The 17,783-nt window shown below is 40.5% G+C and overlaps 1 protein-coding gene across 1 annotated transcript; it reads right to left on the reverse strand.

The window, feature by feature from the left end:
* Nucleotides 1-946: 946 nt before the first annotated feature.
* LOC114024102 (zinc finger protein 3-like) lies at nt 947-7,146 on the reverse strand. Its single transcript, XM_027836969.1, has 2 exons — nt 7,047-7,146; nt 947-2,598 (listed from the first exon to the last, which is right to left on the reverse strand). Exon 2 carries the CDS (start codon nt 2,150-2,152, stop codon nt 1,460-1,462), a length of 693 nt encoding a protein of 230 aa, XP_027692770.1. The 5' UTR covers nt 2,153-2,598; nt 7,047-7,146; the 3' UTR covers nt 947-1,459.
* Between the last annotated feature and the right edge of the window lie 10,637 nt (nt 7,147-17,783).

Consider the following 17,783-nt stretch of genomic DNA (forward strand, 5'->3'; position numbering starts at 1 on the left):
AAGTCCTTCACAACCTGCCCCCTTCCTACTTTACTACCCTCCATGGGTTCTACCATCCAGCTACACAGGGCTGCTTGATGGTCCCTGCATGAAATATTCCCTCTCCACCGTACATCACTGAAATGCTTTATTCTTTCTGACTTCCAATATTTAGCTTCCCTGACTTCAACATTCAGCTCAAATCCTACTTTCTGCAAAATGATCCCCTTAGCTCTTAGAGCCTTCCCTTCCATCTATTCTGTATAGAGCTTACATATACATATGTATTTACCAGCTTTATGCTCCCATCAGAATGTGAGCTCCTTGAAAGACAAGGAATGTTTGTCTTTGAATCTCCAGCATTTAATACAGTGCCCACATACTGTAAGTGCTCCATAAATGCTTATTGACTGATTCTGAAGGGGGGAGTATTTCAGCAACTGAGCACAATGCTAATAGGAGTGGGAAGTGGTTAGAGATAAGGTATACATGATAGCCACTGTAATAATTCAAGAATAATGAAGATTCACCAAGATTTGGTGATTGACTGCACAAAGCTGGTAAGATATATGTCAAAAATGACATCAACCTTGCAAACTTGAGACTGGGAACAAGTTAGTAAGAACAGGGTAATGAGACTGGTTTTGCAGAAGGGCAACTAGACAGGTAAAAATGATTAATTATAAACCTACCATAACTATAACAGCACTGGACTTCAAGAGATCTACATTATCCCAGCTTTGCCACTTATCAATTTGGTATTCCTGGGCAAGCCATTTCATGTCGCTGGACCGTACTTTCCCTCATCTATAAAATGAGGGGTTGGACTAATTAGAAAGCATATAAATGTCTTTTTAGCTCTAACAAAAAAGTGAATTCTATGAAGGAGGGAGTGATTGCATTTGGTAATGGTATGTCTCCTCTGATGGTTTCTAAGGGGTTAAACATACATACATACACTCATATGTTCATGGATCAATTTCATATTTTTTATGGGACAACTCTTTAGATACTGATCAGAAAACTACATTTCCAGCACAGTCTGGAAAAGGGTTCAACTTGGATTTCATTTTTGCTTGATTCAGGCACCTAATCAGGCTGAATCAAGGCTTTATATTCGATGAGTCAGAAAACTTATCTGGTTATGAATTAAAAATTACTTGTCACATTTCAAAAACAAGTAATAAATTAAGGTGTTCATTTTATTTTCAAAATGGGAGATGACCGAGTGCCTAGCTTCAGTGGTTAAAATCTAACTTAGGCTAGTTACCTCTGATGTGAAAAGAACTGAAATGCAAATCAACATACAAATAGAAAGTGATGTGTTGTCCCTTTGCAGTCATACATAAGGGTTGTCTAGAGCTGTCTATAATTTCTTATTGAGTTTTGGTTGTGAGCAAAGGTAGACATTTGTGAAATGGTTAATCTGAGTACAGATTGTGGCTGCAGAACAAGGAATCAATATGAATACTTGATCCCATTAACAGTGGGCTGTAACCAATGGAGGAATCTGGTGTTTCTTTCGGGAATGAGTTGCCTGATGGAGAATTAGATGGGAATTCTGACTAAAGGCTTTCCCACACTCATTGCATTGATAGGGTTTTTCCCCAGTATGTATTCTCTGATGTACAATGAGGTATGAGCTGCAACTGAAGGCTTTCCCACACTCATTACACTCGTACGGTTTCTCCCCTGTGTGGATTCTCTGATGGACAGTAAGACCTGAACTCCGACGGAAGGCTTTCCCACATTCATCACATTCATAAGATTTCTCCCCAGTGTGGATTCCCTGATGTACAATCAGATTTGAGCTCTGACTAAAGGTTTTCCCACACTCATTACATTCATATGGCTTCTCTCCAGTATGGATTCTCTGATGTCGAATAAGGTGGGATCTTTGACTAAAGCCTTTCCCACACTCATTACAAAGAAAAGGTTTCTCCCCAGTATGGATTCTTTGATGCACAGTAAGGTTTGCACTCTGACTGAAGGTTTTTCCACACTCTTTACAAGCATAGGGTCTGTCTGCAATGCGGATTTTTTGTTGTGAAATGAGATGTGAGCTCTGGCAAAAGCTTTTTTCAGACTGTTTATATTTCTGGCTTCTTTCTTTGGCAGAGTTTTTCTTGCCTTTGATTGCCACTTGCCGGAAACCTTTCCTTTCTCTCTTCATTGTCTCTGTTTTAGGGTTTCCCCACTGCCTCTCTACTGTCTCACCTTCTCTGAAATTAGATTCTAAGAGCAAGAGACTTTGGAATCTGAAGTTATAATGTGTGTGCTTATTTTTCTTCTAAATTTTTCTGATTTGAGGTTATCTCCTGGTTCATCCTGGTGTGAATTCTTTAAAATGAAATAAATTCTTTATATTTCTGGCTCCTCTCCTGAAGGAATTTGCTTGTTCTTGACTCTCACTTGCCTTAAGTCTCTTTTTCCTCTCTTCAGTCTCTCCCTCGTAGTGCTGTTTCCCTCCTAAATTTTTAAGCTTCCATCTTCTTCAGAGGTCTTCCAAACTCAAGTTCCTGGGAACTGTTCTCTTCTGGAATTCTCTTCATGTAGTTTTGTGTAATTTTGCTTCTTCAGAAATTCCTTCTTATGAAATCTTAAACTTGGTCTCACCATCTGACAAGAGACATAGACATATATAAATCACATATTCCTCATGCTATGAAGGGAAAAAAACCTCTTCAAATGACACAAAGTATGTACTAAAAGTATATGAATAAAATTTTGCATGCCTGAAAAATAACTTACGGTAGTAAAGGAAGTAGGGAATGATAAAAGACAAGAACAAGTAGGAGTATGATGTTACAGACAGTAGGGCTGGGAGACATTGACAGAAGTCAGAGCCAGATTGAGATTAAAATATCTCATTATTTCCCAACATGAAATTTTTCTGCATTATAAAGATAGCATTGCCATTGTGCAACCATCTGTCAGGACTGTGCCTCTGGCTCATACCTCTCTCTACGCATACTCAACTATTTCTTTTTCTTTTTTTTTGCTTTTTTTTGGTGAGGTAATCAGGGGTAAGTGATTTGCCCAGGTCACACAGCTAGTAAGTGTCAAGTGTTTGAGGCCCGGATTTGAACTCAGGCCCTCTTGACTCCAAGGCCAGAGCTTTATCCATTGCACCACCTAGCTGCCCATGGTAAACAATTTTTAAGCCAAGTAGTGCCACCAATAGTGAAGCTGCCTCTTACAAGGGCTGGTTGGTTTTTGTTTTTTTTTTGAGGAGGGGAAGATGTTGCAACTGAGGGGCACTTAAGAAACACTGAGTTCTACTATTGGAAATTAGAGCTATGGAGAACCAGAAAAATAAATACTCAAGAGAAGTAAGAAAAAAAAGTAATTCCTTCTTTTCCCACATCCTACAAGTAGGAACAAAAAAAGGGAAGGCAGGCACTTTTTATGTATCTTCAAAGCTATAAAAATAAATAGTATATAACAGAGTTTTTTAGTAAAAATGTTTACAAAATTATGAGTGCTAAAAGAGTGGTGCAAATGTGTTTCCCCTCAAATTTCCATCTTATTCCTTATGTACTGATTTTTCCCATGGCTTCAACCTTTCTGGTAATTTTATATCTCCACCAGTCCTTTGAAAGCAACACAAAAATCCCAGAGGTATAGGCAATAAATGGAAGAAGACAGGGTAGCTGGAAAGAAAAGATAAGGAACTTTAACAACATTCTCACTCCTGTTGTCTTCTCTCAAGTCTTAAATCTGTTCAGTCAGGGTAATTGGCAGCAAAAAGACATACTTTCTCTACGTCCAGATCCCACAGCAAGGAATATCTCATCAAGCTCTCTCTCACTGCAAAACTGGAGCACCTTTTCTCTGTTCCTTTTCTTCCTTCTTTTTCCTGTTCTTGATCCATTTTTGGTCTACCTCCTCTCTCATACTTTTTCACTTTCTTATTCTCTTTTCACCTTCCCTTTTTTCTCTGTTTTCTAATTTTTTTCTTTTTCTTTACTTCTTTCTTCTTTTAATCATCGGCCTCCCTTTATTGCCTACTCCATGCACGTAACATCTCTCTCTCCCCATTTCTTTTCCATTGTCAAGCACACGATTTCTCTCAGTTTATCACTAACTGCTTGGTGCCCACTCACAGACACACAAATCATTATTGAATGTGTTTCTGGGGGATACCTCCAATTTAGGTAGCATGGAATTTGGAGATCCTGAGGTGAACTATCAGACATGGGGAATGAAATTTGTCACCAAATGTTAGAAGAATAAGGAAAGAGAATATTCAGTTAAAGCAAAAGTACCTTGTTTTCAACTATGAACAAAACAGAGACTCATAAAAGTGAACTTTTCTTGAGAGGACAGGAGGCAGAAACATCTCTGCCACAGACTAGAGATGAAAGTAGTCTAGGTGAAGTCCCCAAGGTTGCTTTCTCTTGTCTCTATGTGGCAGGACCTTGAAACTGAATTTAAACCTCAAAGGAAAAGTAACAGAGACCATTCCCCAGAGTACAGGATAAGGAAACAGTAGAAAAAAGGAGGAAAGATTTGCAGAAACTGTACCCTCATATAACAAATAAAGAAATTAAGTGATCTACCTAACATTACATGGCAAGTTAGTTAACAGAGCTGAGAAAACCTCAAGTCTCTTCTGATTCACGTTGGCAAACTTTCTGACACTGCGCTTTGGTTTCCAAGACCACATCCTTGATTTTCGTGACTCCACTACCTAAACAGCTACTGAAGGATGAAGTAAGCCAAATTATCCTAAGATGTGACTTGTTTCTAAACATCTGTAAAAGGGGAGGCCTGAAGAATGGGAAAGAAAATTCAGGAAACAATTCTGTCTCTTAAGTCAGACATGGCTGAGGAATGAAAGAAAGACCAAAAAGATTTGGCTTAATTTCCCTGAAGGCCAGGAGGCCTGTTTCTAGAATAACATAACAGACGTGAGCTTATTCCCTCAGGTTGACACATTGGCATCAATCAACTAAAATATTTATTGGAAGAATCTATTACATACAAGGCTCTCTACCCAAATTTTCATACTCTTCCCTCAAATCCTCCCCAACTGTCTTAGTAAAGGCAAGTGGCCATTATTTCTTAGGAGCAACTGGTTACAAAGTTACTAAGAGGCAAATTAAGGATTGAAATGAAAAAACTTCCTAAGAGAGCTAGCCAAAAATGGAATGGACTGCTTTGGAAAGTAGTATGTTCTTTCTCATTGGAGGGCTCCAAGCTATAAGGAATATATTTTTATAAAATTTTAAGATTTAAAATGTTATAGGGTTTATTACATATATCAACAAATTTCATTGCTGAGACTTCAACCCACATCTGATGCTTTTTCAACTATACTTCGAAGTTAGGGTAGCCAGTCTGAAAACTGCCTGCAAGTATAATTCCAGCTCACAGTTTTTTAAATGGACAAAGGATGTTTTCTTATTCATATAAGAGGAGTATGGTATACTACAAAAAGCCAGAAGAGTTGCCTTCAAACTCCAGTTCCGACACATTACTAACAGGATAAACACAGGCAAGTTGCTTCTCTTTTCTGGGCCCAAGTTACTTTACCTGTAAAAGGAGAATAATGTTCTTTATAATAACTATATTACAGGGCTGTCATGAGGAAAGCATCTTGTTAAACATTAAATGTTACTTAAATGTTATTGTCAGTTTACAAAACCCCTCTTCCTCATTCCCAATACACAATTGCAAAAAGCTATAAACTTTGCCCAATAAGTCAAATCAACAAGCATTTAATAGGGATCAGTGATAGGGATAAAAAGAAAAGCAAAAGAAAACCAGTCCCTGCTCTAAAGAAGTTCAGTCTACTGGAGGGAATGAGCAGTGATTTTTTTTCTGTCCTCACACCTCCAGCATCTATCATAACGTCTTGCACACAGCAGGTGTTTAATAAATGTTTGCTGACTTGTGGCACCTAGTGCTTCTTCCTCCATCTGTACAATGAGATAGTTAGACAAGAACATAGAAAGTTCACTTTTAAGATGTTCTAAGGGGATGCCGCCAGTTCTGCCATTCTGTTTTAAAACGTTAAATTCTATGTTTTTAAATTCAGAGGTTGGCTTTATAATCAAATCTAAGAAATCAAACGTAGTGGATGTTTTTATCCCTATATAACTCTCATTTTAGTTAAGTTTTGCTGATCCTGTTTTCTGTAAATCTATTTCTAAGCCGCTATCTCTGGACTTCTAGACTATGATCCACTTGATTATGTCATGGCGTGCTGGTGTCAAGGAAGCATCCACTACATGAACGGTCTTTTTTGTGCCCTTCACAATTAACTACCCGCTTACGTGAATGTCAAAGCCGTTTAAATTTAACAAAGAAGGTAACCTGTCACCTACCTCTGGATGATCTATTGCCCAACAAAGAAACTTTGAAAAATGTTTTAAAAGCATTCTTCCCATCCTCACCAATTTAATCTTCAAACTGAATTAGTTGTAGGATCACGGAATGTTTAAGTGAAAGGGACTTCAGAGATCACCTAGTACATTTTTTTTTTAATTTTAATTTTTTCTAGTACAATCTTATAACTTTGTAGATGGCACTATTCCCCCGAAAGGACAAGTAAAGACTTGCTCAAGGGCAGGTAGACAGATAGGATCGAGTTTCTGCTTCCCAGTCCTCTTTCCACTTACCTTTCCCTGCCCCAAGAGACCACAAGAATGGAGGGAATTCGCCCCGGATTGGGGCTCCCCTGCCCAGGGGCCTGACCAGGAGGATGCCAGGTTTGCGGAAGGTCTCCCCCCACCCCCAGCCTGCTTTCCTGTAAACAGATGCTGCTCAAAAAAGCCTGGGCACCTTCACAACCTGCTGGCTTCTCGGACCCTAGCTCCCAAAGGGTGGAGTAAAGCAGAACCAAGCCAAAAAGAGAGCCCCCGACCCCCGCAAGGGCCAAGGACTGGAGACGCCGGAGGCCCCGCGGCGGGGCGAGGAGAAGCCCGAGGGAAAGGCTGGCGGCTCAGGCAGCCATTGCTCCTTCCCCCCCGGGCCTCGCTCTAACCCCAGGCTGAGGGACTCTGGGAGGGAGCGGCTCCTCCAGCCGGGGGACCGCGGCCTCGGAGCCCAAACCTACTCACCAACACAGAAAAGCTCGGACGAATCCCTCGGGCTGGGAATCTCCGGCGCGCAGACACAAAAAAATCTCTCGAGGACAGCGGCGGCCAACGGCGCAGCACCCGGAAGCGAGTCATTGCATCACTTCCGGAAACTTCCGCCGCCGTTCTGGAATCAATACCTTCTAGGCGATCCGGCTGTTCCTCATTATCTTTCTCCCTAAAATGTCCCCTCTTTCTAAATTCTCTATTACTTATTAGGATACCTTCCTGGGTGTAGGGTGTACCATCATCTTCCTAGTCACTCAGGAAGGCAACCTAAGTGTCACCCTTGTCTCCTTACCCTCTCTCACTCCCCACATTCAATCTGTTACCAAGGTTTGTTGATTTTACCTTCAGAAAGAAGTTAAGCAGATGAATAAAATTTTAGAAAAGTTTAGATATAGATATTTAGGGAATATTGAATGGGAATAGAAAGGAGTATACCTTTTCTCAGCTGGTAGGAGGTAGTAGGCGGTGGTACGAGGCGTAGGAGGACCTCCGGCTCCCAGGCTTGGGAACCAATCACCGGCTCCGAAGCCTGAGCCTGGCTCAGCAGCGAGAGAAGGGGATGGCTGGGCTTGGGGAGTCTGCCGTGGGTGGGACCTCCAGGGTTTTCTTTAGCACCTACAGAGGATGTAAAGTGGCCGTCAGTCTCGGAGCACAATTCATCAGTTGGACTGGGAGTTAAGAATGCCCCAGAGTTTATAATATTATCTAAAAACATGTTAACTTCAAATTAAAATTGTCTTTGGCATTTTTTTTCTAGATTTAGTCCAAAACCATAGATTTACCCTACACGCTGTGTACTTATTATCTAACCCTCGAACCAAATGAATAAAATATGGTTCGTGTGTAAGTAAACGGAGGGACAATCTTTATCCCTGAAACCATTTCCTTCTAAAGGCTGCACATAATACAGGTCATGGACAGCAACCATAGCATCATCAGGGATACTCTGAAAGTCAACCTTTTTCCTGTCACGGTCCCCGTTGGCAGGCCACTGAAGTCCCAGGGTCTTCTTCTCAGAATCATGTTTTTAGATGCATAAAATAAAACACATAGGAGTCAGTCAATAATATTCAATAAATGACCTACTATGCTAGGCAGGTGCTGTGCTAAGTGTTGGGAATACAAAGAAACATAAAAGATGACTCCTGCTTTCAAGGAATTCACAGTTTAATAATGGAAACAGCATGGAAACAACTATATACAAACAAGATTAATACAGGATGAATTGGAAATAATCAAAGGGAGGGCACTAGAATTAAGAGGGATTGGGAAAGCCTTCCTGTAGAAGGTAAGATTTTAGGCAGGACTTGAAGGAAGTCAGGGGGCTGAGATGAGGAAGGAGAACATTCTACAAATGAAGGGACAGTCAGTGAAAATGTGGGGGGTGAGGATATGAAGACGAAATGTGAGAAATGTTCCAAAAGTAACCTCATAAAACTGGCTTATATTTCTATTTATCAGTTCAATTTTTTTTTTTTGTTTTTCAATTTTATTTGCCTTTCAAGATTTCTATTTTCACATTTAACTGGAGATTTGGGGAATTTTCCCCTCTTTTTTTTCAGTTGCATTCACTGATCTGCTCTTTCTCTCTTTTATTGATATAAATGTTTAGAGATATGTATTTTCCCCTAAGTACTAATTTGTCTGCATCCCACAAATTTTGATGTTATCTCATTATCTTTTATGATATTATTGGTTTGAATATTTATTCTTTGACCCATTCATTCATTGGGATTATTTAGTTTACAATTTCTTTTTAATCTGTGCTCCAAGGGCTATTTATTGAACGTAATTTTTATTGTATTTTTGTCCCCAAAAGGTACATTTAATATTTCTGCTTTTCTGCATTTGTTTGTGAGGTTTTTATGCTCTAATTTGTGATAAATTTTTGTAAAGGTGCCACATATTAGCTGAGAAAAGGTATACTCCTTTCTATTCCCATTCAATATTCCCTAAATATCTATATTTAAACTTTTCTAAAATTTTATTCATCTGCTTAACTTCTTTCTGAAGGCAAAATCAACAAACCTTGGTAACAGATTGAATGTGGGGAGTGAGAGAGGGTAAGGAGACAAGGGTGACACTTAGGTTGCCTTCCTGAGTGACTAGGAAGATGATGGTACACCCTACACCCAGGAAGGTATCCTAATAAGTAATAGAGAATTTAGAAAGAGGGGACATTTTAGGGAGAAAGATAATGAGTTCAGTCTTGGACATGTTGAGTTTAAGATGTATGGAGGATATCTGGTTTGAAATGTTCAATAGGCAAATTGGAGATGCAAAATTGAGGTTAGCAAAGATGGTGTGGTTGGATAAGTAAATTTAAAAATCATCAATGAAGAGATGATAATTTAATCTGTGGAAGCTGATGAGATCACCAAGTGAAATAGTATAGAGAAAAAAGAGAAGAGTGCCCCAAACAGATCCCTGTGGAACACATAAGGTTAGCATGATTAGCAAGTGTGACCTGAATGAACAGCCAGCAAAAAGAAGCTGAGAAGAAACAGTCAGACAGGTAGGAAGAAGTGTTATAAAATCTACTGAGAAGAGAGTATCAAGAAAAGGGTGATCAACAATGTTAAAGGCTGCAGGAAGGTTAAGAAGGAGGATTGAGGAAAGGCCATCAGATTTGGCAATTAAGAGATCATTAGTAACTTTGGAGAAAACAATTAAGATTGAGTGATGCAGTCAGAAGCCAGATTGCACAGACTTTAAAGTAGAGAATAAGAGGAAAGGAAGGAGTAGTATCTGTTACAGATGGCCTTTCCAAGGAGTTTAGCCACAAAAGGGAGGAGAGATATGAGATAATAACTAGGTGGGGTAGACAGATTGAGTAACAATTTTTTGAAAAAGAAGGAGGTATGAGCATGTTTGTTGGCAGTAAGTAAGGAGCCAATAAACATGAAAAGATTGAAGATAAGTGCTAGAGTGGGGATGGAGGGAACATTCTGCTAGAGAAAATGGGATGAAATTGGATCACTTGTGCACATAGAAAGGTTTGTCTTGGCAAAAAATAAAGTAAAATAAAACTACCTCTTCATGTAAGATATGGGTAGAAAGCATCAGGGTAATTTGAGGTAAGGAGAAAGGGAAAGGGGGACCTATTGGTTAATGTCCTTAATTTTTTCAAATATGAGGCAAGGTCCTCAGTTCTGGATGACAGAAAGCCATGGGAGGGTTAAGGAAAGATGAAAAAGTCTCAAAGAGCTGCTGTCATGAGTATAAAACCAATTATGTGGAATTAGTTGTTTAAGATTTTTAAAAAATTTATAGACACTAGGTTATACATAGGAGGACTTTTCAGATAGACTAGGTTCTAGGCCTTACATTCCCACTCATCTTCTCTGAGATCTTGGGCAAATCACTTAAAGTCTCTGAGCCTCAGTTTTCTTATCTGTGATGTGGGGATGATATCAATAACTCCAATTCCTAAAGAATTTTAAGGTTTACAAAGTACTTTTGGAGGGGTAGACCTCAGGGGTGGAGGAAGTAGTACATTGTCTAATACAGCCCAGAGATGGCACTGACCCATTCACAGTGCCCCAACACTGGTACCACCTTCTCTCTCAGGGTTGACTAAATCACCCCCAACATAACATCATACTAGCAGATCTCAGGGGTTTTCCCAAAGTGGAAGGATATACTCCTACTACTCACCACTCGAGTTCCTGAGCCCCAACCAGCTTGCTTCCTATTTACACAAAGTCAGCCATGATGACACCATTGACTCTTTAAAATGAAACATTTCCTAAGGAAGGTAAAAGTAAAAACAATGATAACATTTAATTGATAGAAATCAGAAGCAGAGATAATGATAACATTATTCAATAGAAGACAAAAGCAAGGATAATCAAATATAACAATCTTCCCATAAACCAATGCACAATGTCCACGAGGGAGAATAGTCACATATTTACAGAAGGCTAGAAAGGAAATAAATAAATAGGGAAGTCCACATGCCCAGGGCAACACACAATTCTGGATGGCAGGCCTAGACTTCCTTGATCTGTTTAGAGAATGGTCTATACCACATGTCACCTTCTAGGCAAAACTTCTTCTCTGTTATCTGTTCCCCTTTTGGTCTTCATAATTCTCTTACTAGGCAAAACAGTTTATTTGCTACTCTCTGGTGGTGAAGCAACAAGTTCCCTTACTATGCAGTTGTGCTTTATAAAGTGCTGAGAAAACATACTTTTTAAGCAAAGATATGTCAGCACAGCTCAAAACAGCAGCAAAACCTGTCTATCCCACTTTTAAGACAGTGGGCAGTAAAAGGCATCACTGACATGCTAAGAAGTTTCCTCTCTCTCAGACTGTTGATAGTATTGGAGGGAAATTAGCCTATACAGCTTTTCACACAGCAGCAGGATTCAGCTCTCCTCTGTTGACCTAGAAGCTGCAAATCCCATCTAAGCTTCAGTTAGCTAATTCTGCCTCACTCCAGCCATTCTGCTCTTAGCTCTCAGAAAGACAATGCATTTCTTCCAATCAGCATTGTTACAGCAAAAACATCTGCAGAGTATGACTGCAAGTTTAGCTTTATTTTGTCTTCTGTAAACAGTGTTGTTGTTTTTTTTTTTTATCACACTATGTGTCTTCTGTTCCTTAGTCTTCCAGTACTCACTGTCCTCTTCTGCTTCTATCTTCATCTGGTAGTCTCCTCTTCCTCTCACATCTATGTTTTCTTAATATAAAATCCACCTCTCAACAGTCTATTGTCATGACTGAATCTGTGAATAAGAGAAACTGAGGCAAAGAGCTCCAAGCAAATCAGTTTATTAGCAATGGCTAGCAGTTTGCCAATAAAGTGGGTACAAGATCACTTCAGTTGGTACAAAGACAAGATCACTTCAGTTGGTACAAATGGATTGAGTTTACAGAAGACTTTTATCCTCATAAATGAGGAACATAAACCCCAAAATGAGGAACATGGCATTAATTCATATGGGTGTTTACACATTCTTATTGGCTGGGGTGTTTTGGAAGTTTCCATTGTCATCATGGAAGCCTGTTGCATCCTTGATGAGAACAGGGAATTTCCATTGGAATGGGGAACTTTAACAGATATGCAATACTCAGGATGTTTTCCATCCTCATGTGACATTTGACCACAGAATAACTATGGCTATGATCTACAACAAGGTTCTTAGAAATAGGGAACTTAACTTGTCAGAAGCTTTTAACAGAAATGGGGAATTTAGTCTGACAGCTAAGCTGCAGCAGCTTACACAGAAACTGACACACACTTCTTAATCTACTATGATTATAAGAATAAAACCATATATGTAACTAAAGAATGTGATTAAACATAAGTGATTGGTCAATAACTGATTAATATTCTACAGTTTCCTCCATCATCATCCAAAGACCAAAATCTAGTCTAAATCTAAGTCTAAAGACTTTATCTACATTGGCAGAAAGCTTGATCACAGAAGCAAAAAGATTATTAAAAGTTATATAATCTAACATATTCTCATTCCTGTCATCATCTCTAACTACAATAATGTATCTAGGAACCAAATTGGAGCATGCTTTAGTACAACAGCTAGTGCAGAGTTGAACACAGGGAAGGAGAATGATAGTGACAGCCAGGGTAATGAAAGCTCACTTAATGATAGTGACAAATATGCCACTCCCTTGAAAGCAGGAAAATAGTGAGGCAAACCAAGAAGAGAGATCCCACCAGGAGCCACTTTCTTGTGCATGGGTTTCATTGTCAATTAGTTGAGTATCTGACATAATTTGTTTAAGTTCATGGACATTGGTGATAATATCTCCTGTGGGAGCAGCAGGTTTGGTTGGTGACAGCACATGCTACTTCTTGGGCAGCAGTGAGGAAGTCTAATATCAGACGATGCTGCAAAACCATCTATCACTGCAAGGGAATCAATTTCCACTTGTATAGAGGTGATAGCACTGGTTGTTTGAGCTATGGCCTGAGTTGTAGCCTGTACTAACTTCTCAACCTTGGCAGAAATATTCCTTATAGACTGAAATGCTCTGTTTACACCCAAACTTGGAAATATGGTCCAAAAACCTCCCTCAACATGGCTAGAATATTGTACCCAATTCTGTACATTGGGGTTTGTTTTGTATGTGTCCTTCCTTCTACATGAATGCCCACTAGACCTTTCACTAGATCCACTAAACCCACTGCAACCCCTGGCTGAAGGATTAGTTCTACATAAAGGGGAAGGGTGGTGAAATTTGTACTCAGTGGATTTTTGTATACGAAGCCCTCCACAGAGTAGACCTCCTTCCTGTGAGTCTGGTATACAGTCAAGGTTTCTTCTGCCCATATGGTCTATGCTAAAGTGAGACTTTAAAGTGGGTATTCTGGAACTTGGTCTAGACTTCAGTCCTCCAAAGACAAAGGGTAGCATAGCTAAGATAATCAGAAAGTGGCAGCAAGAGAGCTTGACAGATATCATAATGAGCAAAAAGAAAATGAGTACTGCTACAGGTAGAATGTACAACAACCACCTCCCTAGCTAATCTCCTAGAGTTAGAAGGCTGTGTATTAGTTCCCTTACTTTCCAAATTGGTTGGGCTAGAAATGGGAATGTGTAATAATATCAGAATCAAGAAAGCAAGATGGAAAAGGGCCAGTTGTGGGTCCAGTTCAGTTCTGGCAATTCTACGTATAATTACTCCAAAAATAAATGGAAAGGAATAAAGGAAGCACTCACTGTGAAATTTTTGGCCCTTTATAATTTCAGAGGTATTTATTCTAGTGTGGAGAGCTGTTTGGAATAGCAATAGTACTAAGCAACCTAGGGCTATCATACCCTGTCAGTGCAAGGGGTATTGATGCTTGGGGCAGGTTTCACATGTGAACAATGTATCCAAGAGTTCTTTTCTCCCTCCAATTTTAATTGAAGTTAGAGTGTTGAGAGGTACTTGGAAAGGGCCTTCTCAGCAGGCTGAGTTCTACCAGATCATTGGAAGTTCTTGATATAGACTTTGCCCCTGGGGTGAAAATTGTGCAGCAAACAGTCCAAAGGTCCAGTCTGTATCTATGACTCCTAGAGTGCCTCATGGGGTTCTTTCAGTCTATTTTGCAGTTCCCGCATGAAGAGGCAACAGATGTGTCTCCTCTCAGAAAAGATGTATGTACTGGGAACAAAGGTTTTGCTTTAAGAGGAGGGTAACCAAAAAGTATTTCATAAGGACGCATATGTGTAATTCTCCCTCTTGGTTTGCTCCATAGATGGAACAAAGCAAGGGAAAGAACATCAAGCCATTTTAGGAGAGTCTTGGAGTATTACTTGACAATTAGAGTCTTAAACTCTTTATTCATGCACTTGACCTGGCCTGAGCTTTGAGGATGATAAGGCGTATGAACCGTGGAGGTAATTCCTGGAGTAGAGTAGATCTGAGAAAATACAGTGTCAGTAAAGTGGGACACACTCCTACCCAGGTCAGAATCAATGTGAGCTGGCAGGCCAAAACAGGAACAATCTCTTTGAGAAGAATTTTAGTGACAAAGTCAGCAGTGGCCTAGGATCCAGGGAATGTCTCAACACAATGTGTAAGCTGGTCAACAATCATAAGGCAATATTTATAATGACCAGCCTTTGGCGTGTTGATAAAATCAATTTGTAAGTGCTTAGAAGGGGTGTATGCTAAAAGGGACCCTCTGAATGCCATTAGGCACGTGAGGCAAGCAACACAAATGTGGACTACAACAAGGGTGATACCAGGAGCAACCCAAGACCATTTTAATGTGTCCACTATTCTCTGAGTGCCATGGTTGCCCCTCTTATGAACAAAAAGGTATATCCAGTGATAGAAACTCTGAGGCAGGAGTAGCTTACCTTCTATGGTCACCCAGATTCCAAAGACCTGTTCAGACTTATACTGTTGCTTCCACTTGTCCACTTCTGCATCATTATAGGCCAGAGGTGAGGTTTTCATAGACAAGAGGAAGAGAAGAGTCTCCACCCTCCCCTCCCCCCACCCCATTGTAGTGAGGTGAAATATACATGAGCCGGACCATCCAAGGTGGCCTGTTTTGCAGCTTCATCAGCTCCAAAATTTCCTCAGGAGATAAGATCAAAGTCATTGGTGTGGGCAGAGCAGTGGACAATGGCTAGAGCCTTGGGTAGTCAAATGGCAGTGAAGAGTTCTTTGATGAAATCAGCATTAGAGATGGCCTTACTGGCTGAGATTAAAAAATCACATGGCAGCCACATCATCCCAACAGCACAACAGACTCCAAAGGAATAGCATGAATCAGTGTAGATATTCACCCTTTTGTCAGCCACAAGGTGACAGGCTTGAGTGAGGGCAATGAGCTCAGTTGCCTAGGTGCTGAGATTGGAGTGAAGGAAAGCAGACCTGACAGTGTCATGGTCAGAGACCATGGCAGCACCTGTGTACCAACTGCCATCCATCATAAAAGGAGAGCCATCAATGTAAAAGAGCAAACTGGGATTTAGTAGGGAAACATGGGTAAGGTCATCATGGGGCCATTTAGCCAAGTCCACTACAGCAGAATAATCATGCAGAGGTTCACCTGAAGTTGGTAAATCAGGAAACAAAGTTGCGGGGTTGAGGATAGAACACCATTTGATAGTCACATTTTTCTTGCCCAACAGAGTTATTTCATACCGAGCAAGCCTCTTATCAGAAAAGGCTTGAGTGTGATGTCTCAACAAAAGAGCCTCACTCTCATGGGGGCACTGTATAAGTGGGGACCCCAGAACAAGATCACATGCCTTTTCAACCAACAGGGCAGTTGTAGCTACTGCTCTCAAGCAAGGAGGAGCACCTGCAGCTACAGCATCTAGCTGGGCTGAATAAAATTCAACTATTTTTAACTGAAGAGTAAAAACAGTAAAGAGAGGGGCTAAGGTACTGGGCAAGCACTCTGAAAGCCACTCCCTTATGCTTGCTCGAAAAAAGGGCAAAGGACTTACTGTAATCTGGGAGTCCAAGGGCTGGGGCTCATAGTAAAGCCTTCTTAAGGTTAGCAAGAATAATAAGATGCTCTGGCTCAAGTTGTAAGGGTTCTGGGACAGACTCTTTAGTTAGGGCAGTTGAGGGCTTAGTGATCTCACTGAAAGATGGAATCCATCGTCAACAGTAACTCAAAAGCTGTAAGATGCACAAAGTTGCCTCTTGGTTTTTAGAATTGACAGTTGCTGGAGAGCTTGCGTGGACTTTGGAGATACGGTACAAGTATCAGCAGACAGAATGAAGCCAAAATATTCGACGTGGGAAAGACACCACTGTACCTTTGACTTAGAGACTTTATTGCCTCTGTAATGAAGCTGGAGAACGAGGTGTCCACTGTCATCCTGACAAACATTAGCACTGAGTGATGCTGGTAGGAGATCATCAACATATTGGACCAGGGTGGAAACTTTGAATGTAATGGAAGCTAGGTTCTGCTGCAGAATTTGAGGAAATGAGGCAGCTCTCTACATTCTCTTATGACACACATGTCCATGTCCATTGAGGCCTTTTCCAGGTAAAGGCAAACAGGTATTGGGAATCTGGGTAAATAGGAATACTAAAGAAAGTGAAGTACAAATCCATCACTGTAAAACAGGTTGACTCACAGAGAATAGTGAAAACAATAGCAGCAGGGTATGGGACTTTTGGGTGTCTAGATACAGCATAAGCATTAAGCATGCATAAGTCCTGTATAAAGTGATATACTGATTTGCCATATGGACCTGGTTTAGTTTACAGACAAAATGGGAGTATTACAGGGGATCTACAAAGCATAATGACATTCTGATCTCTTAAAGGAGTTAAAAATAGCCTCCTTTGACAAAGGGCATAGAGGAATGGATGGCAGGGACCTCTCCTTGGTGGCAACTGGAACTGGAATGGCAGTCTTTAACAGTCCAGCATCTGAAAACAAGGTGGCCCAAAGATAATCAGGGATGTCTGTCAGTATGGATGGTCTTTCATGAGCCCCCTGAACCAATGGATATAATGAAGACATAGAATCTTCATCTAGAAGATCAGAAAAGTATAAGATGGAGTCTTCCTCAGAGGTTTCAGGGAGATCAATTAATATAAGAGAAAAAGGAAAGGGAGTCTTCAGGAAGAGAAAAATAGACAGAGAGTGAGAACCATCAGCTGAACATTTAATGGTGGCCCTCATTTTACAGAGAAGCTCTTTTCCTAAAAGGTTAACTTGGCATAAGTAGGAAAGAATGTTCCACTGAAAAGGAGCCCACTGTGATCATTTGAAGAGAGAGTAAGGGTCTCCAGAACCCCAACAATCCTTTGGGACCCAATAGGGTTACAATCATCACTTGGCATTGTCATTAGAACCAAATTATAGACTCCAGCATCTATGAGACAACCACACAGAAAGTCACCTTGAGAGTGACATGGTGTTTGTTAGAATTGGGGAAGTGAAGACAGTGATGGCCGAAGCAAGGACATCAGGGTCAAGAAAAATAAAAGTTGGTTTCATGCCTCTTGGTCCTGCCCTGAGCCCTGAGTATTCATGCAGTAAACCTCCTTCACAGTCCCCGATCACCCTTATCTCTTAGGTTTTAATCCCCTTCAAGCATTTTCTTGAAGCACCAATTAGCAAGATGACCCCTTTGTGGCAACAGAAACATTCTCCTGGTTTCTGGAGTGTCAGCAATGGAGGGGAGGATGGAGCTGGCTGAGCTAAGTGAGGGTAGAAATGGTTTGGGGTCCTTGCTTAGCTTTCTCCTTTTTCTTGTCACTCCTTTCAAT

This window comes from Vombatus ursinus, unplaced genomic scaffold, assembly GCF_900497805.2.
Source record: "Vombatus ursinus unplaced genomic scaffold, bare-nosed wombat genome assembly UNPS02014820.1, whole genome shotgun sequence".
NCBI classification, from domain to species: domain Eukaryota; kingdom Metazoa; phylum Chordata; class Mammalia; order Diprotodontia; family Vombatidae; genus Vombatus; species Vombatus ursinus.